Source organism: Lathamus discolor, chromosome 4 (genome assembly GCF_037157495.1).
Source record: "Lathamus discolor isolate bLatDis1 chromosome 4, bLatDis1.hap1, whole genome shotgun sequence".
Taxonomy (NCBI): Eukaryota; Metazoa; Chordata; class Aves; order Psittaciformes; family Psittacidae; genus Lathamus; species Lathamus discolor.
The window spans coordinates 24,517,568-24,539,368 of record NC_088887.1 but is presented as its reverse complement, the minus strand read 5'-3'; the positions used below and the strand labels follow the sequence as shown (position 1 = coordinate 24,539,368).

The 21,801-nt window shown below is 39.0% G+C and overlaps 1 protein-coding gene across 1 annotated transcript; it reads left to right on the top strand.

Annotated features, from left to right (window-relative positions):
* Window positions 1-490: 490 nt before the first annotated feature.
* On the top strand, window positions 491-20,976 carry C4H21orf91 (chromosome 4 C21orf91 homolog). Its single transcript, XM_065676745.1, has 5 exons — window positions 491-791; window positions 1,121-1,250; window positions 15,160-15,693; window positions 19,030-19,092; window positions 19,942-20,976. The coding sequence occupies exons 2-5, from the start codon at window positions 1,127-1,129 to the stop codon at window positions 20,100-20,102; spliced, it is 882 nt and encodes a 293-aa protein (XP_065532817.1). The 5' UTR covers window positions 491-791; window positions 1,121-1,126; the 3' UTR covers window positions 20,103-20,976.
* The last annotated feature ends 825 nt before the right edge of the window (window positions 20,977-21,801 follow it).

Genomic DNA, 21,801 nt, shown 5'->3' with positions numbered 1-21,801 from the left:
TGACCTTGGCTGCCTGGGCACAAGCTGGCTCGTGTTCAGTGGCTGTCAATCAGCACCCCCAGATCCTTCTCCACTGAGATTTCCAGCCACTCTTCCCCAAGCCTGAAGCGTTGCATGGGGTGGTCGTGGCCCAAAACAGGACCTAGCACTTTGCCTTTTTGAACCTCATACATAGGTTTGGATCATCCACCCAGCCTGCCCAGATCCCTCTGCAGAGAGAGGCTCCCTAACCCTCCAGCCGATCAGACACTCCTACCCAACTTGATGTGTAAGTGTGCGCTGGGTAACTGCACAACCAGGCCCCAAGCCACACATGCCCAGCTCCACGTTGGCGGTACCAGCCCGGCCGCAGCAACAGCCGGAGCGAGCTACCAACGCTCCCCCTGGTGCGGCCGGGCCCAGGCTACAACCGTTCTAGGCGGACTTCACCGCCCCCGCCCCTCTCTCCCCGGGAGGACCCAACTGCTGCTGGGGAGCAGGGGAGCTCCCGGTTTCTATGGCAGCGCGGAGGGGTGAGGAAGCCAGCCGCCAGTTCCTTCCGCCTCGCCGCCCTTCACTACGCTGCTCTGAGGCGACGCCAACAGCCGAGGTCAGGGGGAGTGCGGCTCCAGGAGCCACTACATCCCCACACTCCCCGTCTCGCAGGAGCCGTGGTCTCGGCCGGAAGCGGCGGGCGGTGCCTGGCGCCGAGCTCCGGCGGCGGCGGCGCTGGCGGTTGAACAATAGTCGCGCGGGGTGCCGAGGCGGGCGGTAGCGCGGAAGCGGACCAGGCCGGGCGGGACAGCGCGGCGGTGAGCAGCCTGAGGAGGGGGCTGGGAGGGAGTGAAACAGGGCAGCTCAGATCAGCCTCCGGGGAGGGAAAGGGAAGGGAAGGGGTGCGCGGGCGGTGAAGCCGCGGAATGGCTCTGTCCCTGCCGTCCCATTGTACGGCCTGGCCGTTCCCCCCTCTCTGAGGAAGAAACTTTCCCGGGACGCTGCCTCCCTCGTTCCGCCCGCTTTGGGTGGGCCGGGCGGCGTGAGGCGCTGCCAGGCGCGGGGCAGCCGGCGCTTCGCCCGGGGGGCGGTTGAAATAACGGCCCCGTCCCTTGTGGTGTCCCATTCCCCCACCCCTCCACCACAGGGCACTATGAACGAAGAGCAGTTTGTGAGCATCGACTTAGACGATGACAACGTCTGCAGCGTCTGCAAGCTGGGGACCGAGAAGGAAACGCTCTCCTTTTGCCACGTTTGTTTCGAGCTGAACATTGAAGGTAACGCTTTACAGGAGTCGTCCTGTGCGAGCTTCGTACTTGCACTGCTTGGCTCAGAGCTGGACGCAAACCGAGCTTGCTTAGCTTTGTAAAGGTGTATATTTATGAAGTTTTCTTGCTGGCCAAACTGGTTTATAGCTGAATGAGCTGAATAGCTCATTTCCAGTAAAGGTGGGTGCCCAAGGTGCTGTAGATGTAAAGATACACTGCTCTTCAAAGAGCTTCTGAAATGCCCTGGCATTGATTTCATCTTCTGGTATTAGACCTCTGATGTTAATTCAGATTGGAAGGAGTTAATGTTCTGCCTTTATTCAGAGTTTTTTGCTCAGCAGTTAGAGGGGACTTTGTGTAAACCTTACTTCAGTTGCAAATTTTAAAGTATAATAGTTTGGGGTTTGTTTTGGTTTTTAAGATTGATGTTTTACTACAAATAATCAGAGGATTTTCTTTTTGCTTCCATAAGATGACAGTGCATTTCGTCTGATAAAGCTGGGTTCATTGTCAAAGCTTCTTAAAAGTTTGCAAATTATAAAATAGGAATTTTGTCCATCTTTTAACAAGCTAATCTTGTGCTACAATTTTGGCCTCCAGTATGGTATTTTTAGAATTTCAGACCTTCTTCTGCTGAAGAGCTTGCTCATTTTGTTGCTCTTCTTCATATATGAATCAAGTGTTGGTCATGAATGAACAGGGGATTAGTTATTGCTCTTCTAAAAATCAAATAAAGTTTTAAAAAGTATGAGTATTATTGCTTGATTTTGGCACAACAAAGCAGTTTATTCCATTTATATAAAGTAGTAGCTGCCAATTGTACATGCATGTGACTGCCTGGAGTAATCTGTATTGGTAGAAGGCAACTGAATATGAAGATCTTAACACAGTTCTGTGAATAATCCCATTTTTTCATGACAGGTGGTAAGATTTGTTCTGTCTCTGGTATATATGAGGGTACACTAAAGGTCTTAATTCTGTCTTGAGTAGAAAGTACCAAGAGAGATAAGCTCTGTACCCAGTCATCTAGTTGCTTATTCCGAACAGTAGAAGTATAAAACTGACACAAACATAGGGGGCTGTAAGGATATGTATTCCATACAGTTTCTATTATGGATCTGACCTTAAGGTCTTTGTTGCTACTAGAGCCAATATGTTTTAATCTGAACAATGCTTTCATACTTCAGTAGCAATTTGCATGCTGTATGTTTTTGTTTAGAACAGGCATGCTTTCTGATAAAACTCAGAGCAACTAACTTCTTGAGTTTTCTTACTGCTTTGAAATAGGTTTACTGTTCTCCATGTGGAGTGAAGATATTTCACGCTCTAGGCTTTAAAATTAGGAAAAAAGCCCATATTGGCGTAATGACAATTAAGTACTTTGGTTACATTCAGAATCTAGTTTTGTTTTGAAAGTTTTGAAACAGATAAAACAGTGCATTAAAAAAAATGCTGGATGTTTTCTGTCCTCTGTTTTTTGAGATAAGCTGTGGATTTGTCGAAGTTACTACTTTACAAAATAAGCATTCATTTTAGCTGGAACAGTTGGGGTTTTTTTTCTGGAATTATGAGGTACCCTTGATAATAGTACAGACTTAAATCTCTGCAGCAGACTACTTTGCAAAATCTTCTAAATTTTTAGCTAATTTTAGAAGGTGGCTGCTTAAACAGAATAATGATGAAAGCTCACCTGAAATTACATGAATTGTTACAGTTTTAATTTTTATTTTGCACAGTAAAAGCCTTTGATTATTACAGCACCAAAATGTCTCAGTTTCTGATCCTGTCTTCTGTGTACCACTTTGAAAAGTGGTACAGTTACTGCATATAGGGAGAGGCCACTTAAAGGTGGCAGAGGCAGCATAAGTGACTTTATAAAGAATCATTATAAGACTTTTCAGCTGAACTACTGCATGAGCCAGCCCTTTACTATATCCACAGTCACACTCTTCCTACTTTTGACATATCTACTGCATTCCTGGGACAAAAGCTGTGATTTATATATATATAACAATCATATATATATAACAATCATATATATATAACAATCATATATATATAACAACATATATAACAACAATTTATATAAAATAACAGTCTTTTGGCAGCCCTTGGTAGGGAATGAAATGGATGATTCACTAACTCAGACTGGATATTTTCATATTGACCTCTTGCTTATGTTTTAATGAAGTTCAAATGTGTTATAGCTCCAAGTTGAACAGAATCAACTGTAAGTTGCATCAACTCTGTAGATGTGCTAACTCACAATTACAAAGAAGTGTTCCTCATTAATAGTTTTCCTTTTTGTCTAATATCGTATTTAAAAATCCAAGCAGTTTAAATGCATACATAAGCAATTCAGGAAACAAAATACACTACTCTAAAAAGATAATCATGCAACAGCTAGGATAGTGCTTAAGGCTTGCTCATTCTTAGTGCTGGTTGATGTGCATGTGTAACTCCTCAGTGAACTACGAAATAGCAGGCAGGCTATTAGCCACATCTCAGCATCTTACAGGATGCTTAAGTACTCCTGCTGTTTGCAGCACCCTGTTAACTTCCATGTGTTAAGGGCTGTCTGACTTAAGGGGAATGTGTAGTGCTGCTTTCATCTTTCCAGACCATCCAGTCCTCACTAGAAGGTGGGTCAGGATGGAAGGGAGCATTTCAGATACATTTGCAGGTGGTGGTGGCAGTGTTAGATTTGCAGGAAAGGACCTTTATGATTCCATGAGTGAATGTATGAAATTCTGGAAGTAGGTGTCCCAGTTTCCTTTTTTAAAATGGTGTCATATTCTAATGCTTTAACAGATCTCATGGGATCAGATCAGTTTCGTTCTTATTGCTTAAAGCTGTCTATGATAAAACCACACACTTGAAACTGATTTAGTCCAAGGCTTAACCACCTGAACCCCCTCTGAAACAGACTTTCTCAAATGTGTATAAACAAAACACTACAGAAAGAAATTTACTTAGCTGTACTTAATAGCATTACAGCTTAGTGTTGGTGAAGCTTTGTGTCCTCTGATACCTCCGAGTTCAACAGCTGTACAAGTTTGCATGTGTGTAGATGGTAATGTTGTTGATTGCCTTGGTTGGCCAAGATGAGTAATTGGAAATGAGTGAATCTGATACCATCCCCATCTCTAATGACTCAACAGACTTTTTCCTGGATCAGTGTTGTGATATGTCTGTCTTTACCTTCCTCACCTTGGAATGTTTTTTTGTAACTTATTATGTTTGAACAGTAGCTTGATAATGATAAATAATTGAGGAAAAAAAAATTAGGTTATTCTTAATCTTTTACAAAGAAGACTGCTATACAGAAAGCTTAATCTATGGTCTGCCTTAATTAAATAACTGCTGAGTCTCTGAATGAGGAAGTTAGTTACTGCATCATAACTCCTTTTATTTTTTTTTTTTTTGTTTGGTGGTTTGTTTTTGTTTTTTTTTTTATCAGAAATCAGGACTCTTTATTTTTTAAATAATAGAATTTTAGTCTTTTAATGAAGTAAAATGATATCTTAGCCTGAAATTATGCTTCTTCACAAGTTCATTCACTTCACAGAAAGCACTGGTTTGAGTGGTGAATCTATTCAGGAGTGATGGATATAGATTATAGGGTCTGTTTCTCTGAAGTTGACTGAAAGAATAGTAATGAAAGGAGAAAATGAACATACAGAATAAACAGAAGGGAAAGATGCGAGTTTAAACTTTCTCCTATTATGTGTCATCAACCTTTGTTGAACAGGTAAAAGAGTAATGTGCTTAGGAGAGTTCAGTAGTGCTAATCTTCAGTCTAAACAGGGCAAGAGGGGAGGTGGTGTGTCTTGACAGTAGTTTGTCTCTGTTGGACTTGCTCTTTCAGCTCACTTAGTTTGAGGATTCATGCTCTCTGAAGTTGAGTGAATTAAGCGCCATATAAATACTTCTATTGTGAAAACTAGCTTTTGTGTCTGAAGGATCATTATCAGGTGATTTTAGCAAAACAGAATCCTAACGTGGCTGTGTCAGTGACACTAGATAATGGCCTGTGGTGAAACACGCAGAAATAGGAAAGTATAGATTGTCTGTGGTGGCTCCTCCCTGGAAAGTCCTGCTTTGGTGCTTCCCCAGAAGGTCCCACTTTGGGGGATCCCCAGAAGAATCCTGACCCTGGGAGACGTTACTAGGTATAGCTGGCCACTTCTTCCCATGTAGGCTGGCCACCTACATCAGAACGAGTGTGCGTTTTTGCAAGTATAAAAGCCCAAGCCTCATGGGATGTGGGAGAGGCAGAACCTCATACCACCCAGGTCAATGTTGCCTCTGCGGGGATGCCCACTAAGGTTGAGCCTGCCACTTCGCACTGCAGTGATGTTTCTTGGTTTCCTGATCTTCATTACATGGTCTTTGGGGTTGGTAAGATAACCAAACATCAGAAATATCCTTTACTGTATTTTGTTACCTCTATATTTTCCCTGTATTAATAAATTAGTTGTGATTCCTTATTGTGTTGTGTTTCTCTCGACCCAGAATCCTCGAGCTCTGGAACACTGACTCTTAAAGTTAAAAATATGCAAAGTATTTACATATGAAATACTAAACTAAGGTTTTGAGCAATTAGAGCTAATTCTGTACAGTGATTTTAAAGTTCTAGGTGGAGTTTAGAATATCCTGGTGGGTGTGGGTCTGCTGGAGTTTGTTGTTGGCTTTTGTTTGCCTTGTGCAGGCAAAATGAACATACGAGATTGTTGTGTGCTGTTTTGTTTTTCTGAGTAGGTGTCACAGTAGTAATCTGGATTGAGACAGGAAACGCTTTAAATTCATACGTAACTAGATTGCATAAATCGGGAAATCATGTGTGGTATGTTAGTTTGAGACAAATCTCTCATTTTTAATTTCATTATATATGTGAAAATTATTAACTGAACTCTGACAGCAAATACAGAATATTAACAACACATCTGCAGTTACAGCTGAAGGGTAGAGGGAAAATATATGAGCATATAAGCGTGTGTATGTATGAAAGGTGTCTGTATGTCTGTATATCAACATGTATACACACATGTATGTGTGTATATCAACAAAACAAAACCCTCTGCCTGAATATAGTGTCTCGACAAGCTACTTTGAAACTGCTGTTGTAGGGTTTCCACATAAGAGTGCAGAAACCCAGGCTGTGCTCTAATTCTGGTAGTAGGAGGATGTAACCATCTAGACCCTGCTTCAGTTGTGCTGCCTGTGGTGCTGCTTAGAGTTGTTTAGATCTCTTGACATGGGAATGTATTGTGCAATACAGATGTCCTTTGTTAATGCACGCTTTGTGATCCTCTGGGCAATGCCTGTGAAAATCCCAGCTTGAGGAACTTAAATGTGTTTGTTCAGACATGGGACTTGTCTCTGAAGGCTTTAAAGATGAAAGTATGTAATAATTATGGTTTAGCTTTGTTATGTCATCAACAGTTTGTATGTCTTCACCTGGTTTTATGCTAGTATGTCTTAATGCAGAATTATTTAAAAATCTGAGTTTCCTGAGATTCAAGGGTTTGTAATGGAGAAAGAAAACATAATAGAAGGGGAGAAATCTGATTGGGTTTTATTAATTTTTTTGCTTATCTGATGCTAACTACAGTACCATTGTAGAGAATGCGAGCTGACTGACAAACTGGCTTGCTTCCATTTATGTTTAGAGATGAGCTACAGGTCTTGTAATGCAAGAGAAGAGATGTTGTAAGTTGTGGACATTTATTCCCGTGATTTATGTTAAGACACTTACATTTTCATGGTCTTAAAGTGCTGATAGACTCATAGCATTTGAGTCAATTCAACATCAGGTTGGTGTATCCCAGTCTCAAGTTTGAGACAAAGATCCTATGAATTACGTATCCAGCCTTATTACATAGCTTTTTTCCTGTTAAGGTCTATAAAATCTCATTTAAAATATCCTCATTTGCTGTTCTTCATGTTCACCTAACAACTAATCACTACCCCCACCCCCTCGTCTTTCTTTTTTTATTTTTATTTTTTTAAGGTGTAAACACTCAGATTTCACTTTTTTTCTTCTTACACTCTACAGAAGAGTATCTCACTGAAATAAAATGGGTTATAAGGTGTACGTGAAAGGTTTGAAAACTGCTGTTTAAATTTAATTCTGTTCCAAAATATACACATCCTTTTTTTTTTTTTTTCTTTTCCCCTCAATGTTAATGACATAATAACCAATAAAATATATTATTCTGGGAACAAAAGCTAAAATATTTCATCGTTGCCCTTTAGGCTAGACAGATGAGAACTTGTTTCAAGGTAGTGTTTGCAGTCCAGAGGTGTGACTCATTTCTGCAGACTTGAATGAACTTGTGGAACTAGATGCAGTTTACTGAAAACCTTTTAACTACAAATTTAAGTCCAAACGCAGTTGGATATCCTGTTCTTAATCTTCTAAGTGCCATTGAGCAATAGTAGAGTTGTGTGGCTAGTTCGAAAAGTACTATTTTAATTCCCTCTGTGTAAATTTGTGAGGTTTGTACATGCAAAAAAGTAAATAGAGCAGTTACATTGCTTATGGCGTAACCTAGAATACAGAAATCCTGTCCCATGGCTCCTGCTCTCTTCTAGGTCAGGTTAACTGATTTTTCTTAAGAAGTGTGAGACATCTTTAACATAGTAGCTCTTGTAGTGTTTTCATGTATTGCTTTGTCTAATGCAGTAGTAAACCCTCTTCTTAAATAGTTTATAGGGAACGTGAATTTTGAAAATGTTAAGGGGTCAATTTGATCTCTGTTCTGTCTTACATAGTGTGTCTTTATGTGCTGAAATACAAATGAGCTAATAGAAATGGAGTGGGAGATGATTTGTGTGCATACTTGGTGCATGGAATGCACTGACTTTATCATATGAAAGTGAGGCAAGAACTTTAATTTACTAACAAGATAATACCTGTTCTTTATCAGGTGTCTGGTTTGGAAGTTAATGAATGGCACTGGCATTTTCCTTCTAGCCAGTCTAATAAATCATAAGGTTTAACTCTCAAATGAAATCGCATGCATACACTTAAAAATATCAGTTGGTTTTATGTCTTGTCAGGCAGATGCACTGGAGATGTAAGTCTTGAATGATCCCATTTTTCAGTGCTGGCAGAATCGTAGGACAGAAGAATATCTGTTTTCCCTACCCCTTGTCATTTAGACGTGGATGACTTGCTGTCTTAGGTCATCATGGGCCGTTTTTATTTAATGTGTTTTGGACATGTTTTGGGATCTGCTTTTCTATTATAAGAACCCCTCTCTTTCAGCACTCTTAATAAGCAGACTAATGCAGCACTGGTTTAAAATAGATAGACATGAACACTTAATCTGTTGTGAAGCATTTCACTGTCTGCTGCAGCTCTTAGCCCTGTATACCAGGTAAGCCAAATGTGAGCTTATTTGATCTTCCTGGCTCCTTGTGGCCACTAGCAGATGTTCAGAAGCTGTTTCAGGAGCTGGCTAAACATCCCTGTTTATACTGAGCTATGCTGTATGTGTGCAGGTTGGACAGCTGAGAGAAGCGGCTGGAACATTTCAGACTATGTAGTTAAAGCCAGGGCTCTTAAAGTAGGCAGCCATAGGCTAGCGTCCTTCACAGGGGTTCATGCTTACTTACAGGATTAAAGGAAAAAGCATAGGTGCCTGTCACAAATCTTTCAAGAGTTTACTATTCAAGATGAGGTAAACGGTGCCTAAGAAGTGTTCCTTTACTGGCTATGAAGGCAGTCTCCACAACTAGCTAAAACGAGAGATGTACCTTTTCTAAGTGTTGTGAATTAAACTGATGATTTCACCCATGCTGCCGGTGCTATACAAATTTGTGTTATGAAATGCTTTCGCTCTTTGACTGTGTGTAATAACCCCATGCATTTCACACATTTAAGGAAACTCTATGTATGCCAGCATTATACTGAGAAGGCAGCTTTTCTTTTCAGTTCTGTATGGTCAGGTGTATACATACATATCTTGCCCATAAGTACTTCTAAATTTTATAGAGGGGCTTTAATTAACTGATGTTGTGGTACAAACTTATAATTGACTATTTGTGTGTTTAGAAGTATTCTCATTAATTTTAGTTCATTCTATCTTGAATTCTGGGAATTTTTTCCTCTTCAGCTGCTTAAGCTAAGTTTATTCACCATTGCAAAAGCAATTTGTTTCCAGCATTGCGGTATAAATTGCTAAGAATGGAACACAGGCTTTAATGTTATTTCCAACTGATGTAGCTGAAAGATCAAATCAGAAGGTTTTTAAAAAAGAAGAACAAACAAATGGGGAGAAAACCCACTGTGGAAAATAAACAAGCAAGCTAATAATCACTTTTTGTTTGTTTATGAAAGCATTTATGAAGGGATATGAAGTAGTCTTGGTATTCAAGAGCGTATTTTTGAATTAAATTTGTTTAGTAGTATTATAATCTTCAAAAGGTGGATCAGTGGCAAAGGCAGACATAAAGTCTTTGTAGACTTCTTCCCTTCAAAATAGACCCCAAAACTTCAGTATGATCAAAACTTACTTACTTTCAAGTACAAACACTTTAAAATCAGGTGTACTTTCTTGAGATGTGATTTACATGCCTGTTTATATGGTATATATTCTCCTGCTGTCTGCTACTTTGCACTTAAGAATAACTAGAAGTTACAAAAATATGTACTGTTTTATAAAGTACCTGATTGCTGTTCATTCATTTACAGTATTATTTTGCAGGAGTGGATTAGCACTCATTATGGTGAGAACTGTACCATTATACTTAGAAGAGTTTCTGTCTTGTATAGCTTACAAATTTGAATATTCAATTTTTATTTTCTTTTTGTCTAAATACTAAGCTCTTAAATAAGCAACCCTGTTTTTTAAAACAGCTCAATGTACAAAGATACTGCTGAATAAAGTGATACCATTCATATTTCATTTACAGCACATGGGTTACCAGAATCAGAAGCAAATTTAATGGATGGTAAATGCTTACCTACGTTGTTTTGTGATTTTTTTTCTTGATGTTTGGCATCATCCTGTGAATCTTGTTCACTTGAGGCATGATCTCTGGCATGTGCTTTCAAGTTAGTTAGGTATGGTCTTCTCGATGTTACTGAACTTTGGTGGATATTTTTTGGTTTTTTTTTTTTCACTGCAGATAAAACATTCCTGCTCCTAATGGTTGTGGGCTTTTTGCTTTTGAGATTTTTTTTTTTTTCCTTCCTCTGAAAAAAATAAATGTGAAGGATAGGACATACTTGGACATAGTCTGCAGTCCTGTTCGCATTCCTATTCCTATTAGCAAACAGGAACGTTGAGACAGCTGAAACCCTGTGAAAATCCCCAGAACTGACCATAGCTGTTTACCAAATTATGATATTACTTCTTGTAATGTACAGAAGCCTTACCTTGCTTTATTCATTTCTTTGTGTATAGTGTTGAATAAAATGTCTTCTAAAACTGAGTCATCATCTTATATTATTTGTTTGATCCATGCCAGTTTACCAGCTGGTAGATTCTTTTTTTTTTTTTCTCTAACTGTGATGAAGGGAAAAATATGAGCTAATCTGAGTGGAGCAGAAGTTTTACAAAAAAGAAATGGCATGTTTTCTGTCTTATAAAGCTAATGGTATTGCCCATAACAGAAGGATTTGTGTTAAAAGAAACATACTTTTACTTGCTGTAATACTGCTACGTCATTACTGGTTTGTGCTTGCACAGAGGCTGTTGTGAATGCTCAGCTCTTCCAGAAGGTTAGTGACTAATGTTATTCATGTTTTCTGTATAGGAAAGGACTAATTGTCACTTTAGTACAAAAGATTGATTGAGGGTTGTTTGGGGGGGGGGGGGGTTGGAGTTTTTTTTTTTTTATGTGCTTGTTACAGTAGAAATCGAGACCAGTTATGTGAAAGCCAAAGTCAGTTACCAGTTCTATACAAAACTGGTTTGCTTTTTGGTTTTGTAAATTTTCTGTTCCTTAACTGTATTGAAGAGTATTTGGACAGACCCTTTTGGGGTTGATTGTGAGGGTTGTGGGGGTCATATTCTTGTGTGCTGGAACTGTTTTGTAATAACTTGCTTTATGTTCAGAAATAGCGATGTTATGGCTAAAATGTGGCATATAAATAACAAAATTTAGACTTTCAAAGTAATTTCCCTTCTGTAGTAGTTGTTAATTTCAGGCATACTCAACATTACTGAATTCTGAGAAAAGATTCCATTGGGCAGCATGCCTCTGGAGTGGGGAAGTTAACAGTGTTCAGAACTCTGTTAAAAGGTAAAGATTTTTCAGAAGGAAAGACTTGAGTAACCTTGATCTTATGGCTTAGACATAAAAATCAGATGGGGCTTTATAAAGTCATGCTGCACTTGTTCTTTTTGTGTAACTGGAATCGTGTGTTTATTTTGTGGTCTCGCACTCATCATATTGGAAAAAACATGTTTATTCTCATGGAAATAATGAAGCAGCCTCAAAGGAATTTTATTTATTTTAAGTGTTGCTGGAGCATTCTATCGTTTGCTATGCAGGTGTTTCTTTTGTGAGCCCCAGAAGTTACAGTGTACATACATAAGGAAACATTGTCTGACCTGCTTCTTCAGATATGTCAGGCAGAGGACTTAACTACAAGAGGCCATGCCTCTAGAACCAGCTCTGGGAATATTTCATTAAAGCCACAAAATCGGTGGTGGTTTTTTTTTCCTGTTTTTAATAGAAACAGTGCCGTAGTCCTTTCCCTAGTTTTGGGGAATGAAGGGATACAGGGGAGAATAAGGAAGTGAAATCTTGGTAGGTACGTTTGATGTTTGAGTTGGGAGAAGGGTGGTATCCTGAGAGCAGAACAGATTTTGGTACCTATTAGCAGCTGTGAACTAGAAACAGCCTGTGCAAAACTGCATTTGTCCCAGATTTACTAACTCCTCTTCCTGCAGTTTTCTTCCCTCTTCTTCACCAGATCTTCAGTTTGCTGTAGGTAGGATTGCTCTGTCATGTGATCAGAAGACACTGGCTTTATTCATTCATCTTATGGTCAAATTGTTAGGTGGGTTCTAGAGCATTATTATAGAAATTGTGTATATATTGTATTATATAAGATTGTATAAAACTTGCTTTTCAGCCAGTCTAGTGATGTGTTCTGTAAGTAAAAGAAAGCACTGTAAGCATCAGCAGTGTAGCGTGTTGAAGAATCACTTGGGTAAAGCAAATAATGTTGAACAAATCATTCTGGCTTTGTAGCCTTTGTAGTGTTGTGAATATATGCCTTGAGTTCAGTTGACAGTGTTTGCTCTTCCTTTATGGCTTAAAGATTTAAGGGTTTCCATCATGCTTGTTTTATTAAGTTTAGCAGACTTGTTGTATTTAAATTGTGCTGATAAGTCATGAAAACAAATGTCTTTGTTTTCGCTAGAAATGTTTGATGTTTTCTTTATATCTTTAAAGATAGAGAAGGAAAAATAGCCTTACAAGTATGCAGTAGATCACACAGAGCTTTAGAAAAGCTAGTGAATGTCTTTTTGCTGAAAAGAGTTGAAAGATACTTCAATGTGTAGATGAAGAATGTTGACTCTATGCTATGAAGACAACATCTGTCTTTGCTCCAGAATTTGCTTCAAAGGTGGCTCTGGTTAGGATGTGGTTTTTGTTTGTTCCAATACTTGGTTCACGGACAGAAGGAGTGTCACGACCTTACCTTTCTCCCCTGCTGCTAAGAACAAAATGAATTCCACTGCTGTTCTCTTTCATTTTCCACTCTTTTTGTCATTTTGCCCTGTAAGTTGTGTACGCTGTTACTAACCCAACTGGCATAGTAATCCTTGTGAGTTTCAACACTGCCCAAAGAGTGGAAAATCAGAAATTTATAATGGTTACTCTCAATGTTTGAACTCCCCAGCTTTGAACAGTTACTCCCCAACAGTTGCCAGCAAGTGAGAGAACCAAAATGAAGCGCTTGGATTTGTTTTCACTAGTTTTATGTTAAGAATTTTACCTTTGTAGCTTAGTTTTGACTATAGTTTGGGATTTTGTAGATTTTTTTTTTTTTTTAAGCTTTTTTTGGGTGGGGTGCTTAAAGTTTGCTGCAAGTATTTAAGAGGGTAAGTCAGATATAAGTGAGAATTGTTGCGACATAGTTTTCTGCTCATTAAAGTCTTATTAAAGATTTTGTTATGTGCTGCGTTTCTTGTTTGGAGGGTTTTTTTTATTATTTTAATAACTTTATATACTTCCTTCTGTGCTAAAAGGTACAATGGCTGCAGCTTGGTTCATGTTGCCTAGTTTCAAAGATCAAATTATGTTGCTACGTGTTGATTTAAATGTTCTGGCTTTAGTAAGCATTGAGTGCTTTCAACCAGTGGTTCACAAGTATACTGTTTGTTATTTGCAGTGAAGAACTTGTTTGACAGTATTGTTTTTCATTATATTGGGAATTTCGCAAGTAGTATACTGGGCATTGGGGTAAGTGTTGAACTGTTCAATATTCTGGAGTACTGAATCTACTGCATAGGTGAATCTGAATTAAAATAAAAAGCCACTGAAGTTGCAAAAAGTAATTTTGTACTGTGGTACTACTAGCTTTCCAAACTAGTTATTTCTCATACCATCTGTGTTCACGCACCAACTGTAGAGATTCACAGATTGTGTTCCTTTTTAATATGTCAATCACTATCAATTACTCTAAGGTTTGAGTAAGTTAAATGCAGTAGCTATTTGAGTAGTCTTTGAAGGAGGACAAGCATAAGAGGAGAATAAACATCCATCTTGTATGATGTCATGGTTTAACCTCAGCCAACAACTAAGCCCTGTGCAGCTGCTTATTCGCTCCCCCCATATTGTGATGGGGGAGGGAATTGAAACAGTAAAAATGAGAACTCATAAGTTGAGATAAAGACAGTGTAATGGGTAAAGCAAAAGCCATGTGAGCAAAGCAAATTCATTCACCACTTCCCAAGGGCAGGCAGGTGTTCAGCCATCTCCAAGACAACAGGGCTCTATCAATTGTAATGGTGACTTGGGAAGACAAATGCATTAGTTTGAACATCCCCCTTTCTTCTTCTCCCTGCTTTTATGTGCTGAGCATGCTGCCATATGGGATATCCCTTTGGTCAATTGGGGTCACCTGTCCTGGCTGTGTCCCCTCCCAGCTCCTTGTGCAACCCCAGCCTGCATGCTAGTAGGGTGGGATGAGAAACAGAAAAAGCCTTGGCTCTGTGTAAGCACTGCTCAGCAATAGCTAAAATACCCGTGTTATCAGTAGTGTTTTCAGCATGAATCCAAATCAGCCCTATAAGAGCCACTATGGAGAAGAAAGATCAGTTTTATACCAATGAAAACCAGCAAAGATGAAACTAATTTCAGGGGAGCTTAATGTTAGCAAGTGTTGACAGCAATAGGTTCTCCAGGTAGGCTGCAGGCTTGTACCAATGCAAAACAACAAACTAGGTCTGAAGTCTGAATTATGTCTGACCACTTGGATGACACAAGCCTGCTCACTGGAGTGTTCATTGACAGATGGCTGGTAACATTATCCATAGAAGGTGGGAGCATGAATGCTCTTGAAATGCCTTCAGAATTGTTCTATAGAACATTCTGATATATAGCTGGAATTACTTATACAGCTTATGCACTTGTGTATAGGGGTAATGCAGTTATGTACAGAGTTAGCAGTTTGCTTCATCTGTGCTATCATGCAGGAGGCACATGCAGGTAATTTGCAAGTCCCGAGCTAAAGATTATTGGGTGCAAAACACTTTCTATGCTAAGAACCCAAGACTGGGTGGGATTTCTCAAATTTTAGAATATCACATATCCTTGTTTGCTTCAGCAATTAGACTGTTAATAGGAAAGCATCACTTAGGTTTTTGCTTTCTTGGTTGCTTGTGAGTAAAGATTTTGAACAATCGAATATACAGTAAGTGAACTTTTTTTTGTTGTGTCTTTACAGGAGTACCAAAGTCAGATCTTCTACATACAAGATCTTTAAGGGGGCACAGAGACTGCTTTGAAAAATTCCACCTAATAGCAAATCAGGACTGTCCACGATCAAAGCTCACTAAAAGTCCATATGCAGAAGTTAAAAATATCTTGAGCAAAAAAATTAACTGGATTATACAGTATGCACAAAACAAGGATTTAGACTCCGATTCTGAAAGCTCAAAAACACGTCAACACCAGCTTTTTAACTTCAGACATCAGACTGATAGAAAATTACTCCCACAGTTTGACTCCCCAGTACCCAGATACTCTGCAAAATGGATAGATGGGAATTCTGGAGGCATCTCAAGCTGCTCACAAACTCTTTTGGAAGAAAGAGAATCCACTGATTTTGGACTTGGTGTGTTACAAGAAAGAGATGCTACCTTCTGTTGCAGCAGTGTTTTGTGGTCTAATCACAGCCAAGTCCAGAAAGCTGAAAAAGCTGAAGGTGATTCTCTTACCAGTGTTCGTAGAAGACATCCTCAATACAGCAGGGAAGAATGTAAGTATATATTTACATACAGTCTAGCTAGCAAGAGCGTTCTTTGAAATACCTCTTGACTATTTAAAGTTCCCACAGGGCATTCACATCCTGTAATACAGCTTTTAACAGTTTGGAGTTACTGTCAACTCTGTGGAAAGAGAAGAGGCTATGTGACTAAGTAAATAGCACAGAGGGTTTGGTTGGTGTGGGGGCTTTGTTGGGGTCTCTTCTTTTAGAAAGGAGTGGTGGGCTTTTGGTTTTGGTTGGGGGTTTTTTTGGTTTTTTTTTTTAATTCTTTCATTTGTTGGTTTTCATTGTTGTGTGGGCCACTAATTTTCCTGTCAGTTATACCCCAGTGTGGTACAAGACACCTAATTTACTCCAAAAAGTTGACTGCAGTCATTCCAGCGACTCAGTCCTGGCAGTTGCACAGCCCCATTTGTGATTACTAAGCTCCGGAAAATAAGTGTCTTAGTGAACACGTGTGGTGCCTTGAGTTACACTTTGCAGAGAGCTGCCCTAAGTGACAGGAGAAATTAGAGGTAAGGTAGCAGGGCAAACTTGTGAAACAACACAAAAATCTGAACATTCTTAATAGAAGCAAACTTGCCTTGTGCATCTTACTACATTGTTCTTTTCCATTCACTGAGAATGGGAAAATGGGAAGGCCCTTACACACCATGTCCTTTTAAAGGCTGTAGCAATAGGCCTGATGCATCTTCTGGTGACTGTGGTGATACTGAAAGTAGTGGAAGAGTAAGTTTTCCCATTGTTTAAGAAGATGATTGCTAGAATAAGTCTTTAGAAAAGCCTAAGGTATTGCAGTATCTCTGGAGCCAGCCTACATGAAATGTGTTTGGACTGAGTTCCTAGAGTTCTCTGCAGTTACCATCCTGCTATTAGAACAGCCTGGTCCCAAACTGGAATACATTTACTTTTATTTTTGTAGATGAGGAAAGTAAATGGAGAAGGTTTCTGAATTTCAAAAGACCTGAGAAAGAAGACAAGCTGGTAGAATACTCAGTGAAAAATTATGTGGTGTAAAACTGTAATAATAACAGAATTCAGAATGTCAGAAGACAGAGTGAGAAGAGATACTGTAAAAAGTTGGAGTCACTTTCTTTAGGCTCCCATTTTTTAAGAAACCTGTCCTTGCAAAGTTCAGTCATTTCTCGTTCTTTATAAAAAGATTTTATTTAACTGCTGTATGATGTTTCGTATTGCATTGTAGTGAATTAGTAGTCTTAAAGCCATAAATCAATACACATATGCTGTGCTGTTTGACCACCTGTCCTCTGGAGTCATAAATTGGGATTACATAAATCAGGACAGCAGTTAACAGAGGAATTATTAAAGCTTGACCTGTTTTGTGGGGTTATCTAACTGAAGTTAGTGACTTGGAATTTCTCTCTGATCTGAGTTTCGGGGAGGAGAACGTAAAACCATTTTAAGCAGGATAACAGATTTTTTTTTCCCTTCTGTTACAACTACATAATGCACTTTTGAGGCACTTTTACTTCGTATTATAAGTATTTATTTAATCTTTTTTGCAGTATTTAGCTTTAAAAGATATTTATTTGGAAACTCTGTGGTTATATAAAAGTTTGTATTTTAGAGAAAAACTTTTGTCAGACTTCCTGCTAGAATTCACTACCTTTTTACTTCGGTTACCTCCACTGTAACTGTTTTTCTTACACCAAGAAAAAATATTCTTAGTGTAACTGTAAATAGCTTCATCAACATTCCTTTATAATTTACCTGTTACGGATTGGATACTGTTTTATCATTTGAATTAGGTGTTCTGTTCTTTCTCCCTTTCCCTTTTGTATCAGAATTGTGTGACATGGAACAGTCCTGTCCTGATAAACACACACATACGTGAAATGTGTGAACCTGCCTATCTGCTACAGTTGATGAAATGATGATGAAAATAATGAATAGATGGGAAGTAACATCCTACCACTGGGTCTAAAAAAGCGTGAGGGAATCTTGACCTTTCTATAGAGCAGTGAATTACTGTATTAAATCCAGTCAGGGCTTTTATGGAGCATGAAGGGTGGAAAGATGTGAGAAAAGAATCTTCAGTTTGCTAGCCAAAGGTAGGAAGGAGCACCACTGTACTTGGCTCTTGGAGGAGAAAGGTGAATCTGTTCCGCTATTGAGTGACCTTATGTCTTGTAGGCTATCTCAGCTGTTGCTAACTTGTTTGGTTTGGCATTACTGACAGCAGGTTAGTATCCCACAACTGCAGGAGCTGAGAAAGTTTGAAAAGGAAGGCTTAGGATAATCTTAGAGTCTTGTGGGTAGGTAAAAACCATCCGTTTCAGAACTTACGCTTTAATGTACAATATAGAAACCTATTGCCCTGAGAAATCTGAACAAAAGCTGCATCATCGCAGTGTAGGTTTTTCTCAAGTATGCAGTGAGAGCTTTGTGCTTTTGTTCCAGTGCCCTGTATCCCCCAGTGGTGAACGGGATTGTTACTTTTCACCATGCTGCCATGGGCATTTCAGCATCAGGCATGGCACCAACCTGTATCCACCACCGCTAGGTTGAGAGATTTCTGGGAAGAAAGCCAGTGCTTCTGCACTTGCTGCTGTTGATTGAGGTCAGCATAGAACACTTTCACAATTTTATTCTGTGAGGTTTAATACATACTTTCTGTGAGGCTGGTCAATGTACACAACCTAAGATACAGAAGGGCGTCTGAATGACGCAGAGGATCTTCTAGTTCTCACTAGGAACACAACACAAAGTGAGAAGTAAACCTGGTTTTATATGCTAGTCTTTTTCTCAAACTAAGATTTTTATTCATGATTTCAGTGGGATATTCAGTAGAAGCTGTATATGTTATTTTTATATGCAGAAAGCACAAAACTTGGTAACCGAAACAGATAGCTTATGTGCTGAAAATTCTGTGTGGAAGCTGTTTCCTGTAGGCTTGCAAATGTGGCAGGAATTACCTCAGAATTGTCCACTTGCCCACAATTAAACAGGGGTAGTTGGCAGGGGTTGCACTGCGGAAACTTCATTTTGCAGTCAGAGGAAGGTAAAGTATTTAAAAATGTTGAGCAGTTTAGAAGCAGCTAATTCTGGAGTTCTGAGGGTTTGAGTTTCCAGCTTTTTGACATTGAAAAGGGAGCTTCTTTTATGGAGTAAATTCTTGTCTATGACAACATAAAAAAGAATTGGCAAATTATCCACAAATGACTGATAAATAATGTTGCCTCTGACTTGTTGCCACACATCTGTTGATTATTAGCATGTAAATAATGACAATTTGAAAAAATGGAAGTTTGCATAAGGATGCTTATGGTACTTTAGTATTAGTAATAACGAATTTCATTGTTACAGTGACTGCGATGACTCCTGGAGAGTTAAAACAACTTAATGAAAAACTGCTCAAGCAAATCCAGGGTGAGAATTTGTCAGTGCTTTTTGGATCGGGTTTGTGTTGCTTTGTAATATGGAAAATCTGTTTTTAAAAAATAACTGAAAGGAAAACCATCACAATTTCAGTTTTGAAGCGAAGTCTTTATATATCACATTTCTATGTAAACCAAGAAAATTCTAGGTAAAGGTTTTGACAGGAATCAGAGAATCATTTAGGTTGGAAAAGACCTTTTGAGAGCATCAGCTCCAAATATTAACCTAACATTGACAAGTCCACTATTAAAACATGTCTTTAAGTGCCACATCTACTCTTCGATACCTCTAGGGATGGTGACTGAACTGCTTCCCTTGGGGAGCCTGTTCCAATGCTTGAAATTCCTTTCAGTGAAGAAATTTTTCTTAATATCCAATCTAAACCTCCCCTGATGCAACTGGATGCCACTTCTTCTTGTCCTGTCACTTGTTACCTGGGAGAAGGCTGACATCCCCCTCACTACAACCTCCTTTCAGGTAGTTGTAGAGAGTGATAAGGTCTCCCCTTGTTCTCATTTTCTCCAGTTCCCTCAGCAATTGCTCGTAAGATGTGCTCACCCTTCACCAGCTTCATTGCCCTTCTCTGGACCCACTCCAGTACCTTGATGTCTTTTTATGTAGTGAGGAGCCCAAAACTGAGCACAGTATTTGGGGTGTGGCCTCACCAGTGCTGAGTACAGAGTGCTGTACATCCTGCTGGCCAGACTATTTCTGATACAATCAGAATCCATTTAATTTTCAGCTCAATATCTGTGCCTCTTTTATAGTAATGTTCAGCACTGCATCTTAAGTCTTTGGAAGTACAGGGATCAAGTGTGTTAACCTAATGTGTTCTTGCAGATGTGTTTGAAGAGCTGACACAGCAAGTCCAAGAAAAGGACTCTCTGGCCTCAGAGCTCAACGTCCGTCATATTGCTATTGAGCAACTGCTGAAGAACTACTCCAAGCTGCCGTGTCTACAGATGGGGCGAGCAGGGATGAAATCAAATGTCCCCATTTAAAAGGGGGTACTCTTGTATCTCCCTATAGAGCTAACCTTCCCTAACAGCTTTGATAACCATTAAGTACAGCTGCACAGATATTTAAAAGCTTTTCGGGAAACTTGGGCAGCTTTCTCTTTGCATTCATAATCCATGAGAAGTCTTATTCCACTTTGGTTTTAACAGGGCAAATATTTTAGGTTTTGAAATCTATTGTTATAAGGTTTATTCACACTTTGGGTTTTTTTTTTTCTTGCCCGTAACTATGCATGAGCCTTGAAATGAATTCTGTGTTTCGTTGATAATGAAATTGTTCCTAACGAAGAATGACCTGAACCTGTAAAGCTGCCTCCTTCATAGAGAGGAAAAACAAAAATCGGAGATTTGATCAGGTCTGATCATGTTACATCCAGGAGAGCTTTAATGGGAGAACAGTGTTAATGAAACTCATGTTTTCTTATTTATTATGAGCAATATTTTATTATTGAAATTTTATACTAAATAAATACCACTATTTTAGGTACTTTTCCAGATCTCTTTATAAAATGTCTGAATTACTCTGTGTAATGTTTATGCCTTGTGTATGATTGTTTATCCTTTTTCAGGTCTGTATCATTCATGATACAATTTTAAAAATACTTGTTTCCCAAAGAGAATAATTTCATGTTAAAGAAAAAGAAGTGGTGGTGCATCACTTATTTTTATCAGCTTTATAACTGGAGAATTTGGTTCATGAGAGACATTTAAAAAGAAAAGCACAGCACTTCCTTTAAAATGAAAAGAAGAAGTCCATACTTTGGTTTTAATGCATAGAAGTTGAAGTTGTTTTATATGTGTGAAATTTTCAATGCTGAAAGATTACTTTGATGAAACTAAATAAATTTGTAATACTACATTACCTTGTTTTGCTTTTTTATAATGTTGGATCAGATTGTGATGGTGTTTTTAATTTTGAAATGCAGTGTTGTTACATTACAAAATAGAGCAGCCTCTGCTTTTTAAAACCTTCTATCGGTCTGCCACACTGAGAAATCTTTGTTAATGTTTGCCAGACTGTAGAGCTGCATTTGTGTAACTAAAAGTTCCTGAGTTGCACTGAAAGAGTCAGGGGTGGGGGGAAAAAGTTCCCTCTGCCAAACGTTAATGTCTTTTTGCTTTCTTTTTTCATCACGTGAAGTTATAACAGGGAGTAGTTTATATAGTTTACCTGAAAGAATGACTAGCATGGAGGGAGGTTTAGATTTGATTTTAAAATCAAACTGAAGTTCAGCCTGTGTTTATTGATTGCCCTCCCTGTAGCAGTATCTGGACTACACAGGACAGGTTGATTAATGTTAGTGTTTTTTCCATAATGTATTTCTGGAAGGGCCCTGAAAGGAGTTTGGAACAACTTGAGAGTATGGATGAGTGGGGGCTTGAACTTGTCTGTGTCTGGGTATTTTGTGGTTCAGGAGGGGGAAAGAATCATCATCATTGCTTGCATATGCAAGCGGATCTGTAAGTAAGTGTACGCTAGCTCATCCCTAGTTATAGTTGTCAGAAGATGGGTTAATCTCCATGTGCAAGTCTGTCTGTAAACCTTATTAATACAGTACTAAGATAAGTGCAAGTGTAAGGTAACAGAAGTACTATTGTTATCTATGAAAAGACTGCCGTACAGTCTTAAGTGAGGTTGGGTCTCTAGTTCCTCACACGCCTGATCAGATTGATGAGGGCTTAA

What these genes read in the sequence shown, in the direction of transcription:
- C4H21orf91 (XM_065676745.1), top strand. Translation starts at nt 1,127, where the DNA reads ATGAACGAAGAGCAGTTTGTGAGCATCGACTTAGACGATGACAACGTC. An exon ending in TTTCGAGCTGAACATTGAAG is followed by an intron (nt 1,251 to 15,159) that starts GTAACGCTTTAC and finishes GTGTCTTTACAG; the next exon opens with GAGTACCAAAGTCAGATCTT. An exon ending in ACTGCTCAAGCAAATCCAGG is followed by an intron (nt 19,093 to 19,941) that starts GTGAGAATTTGT and finishes GTGTTCTTGCAG; the next exon opens with ATGTGTTTGAAGAGCTGACA.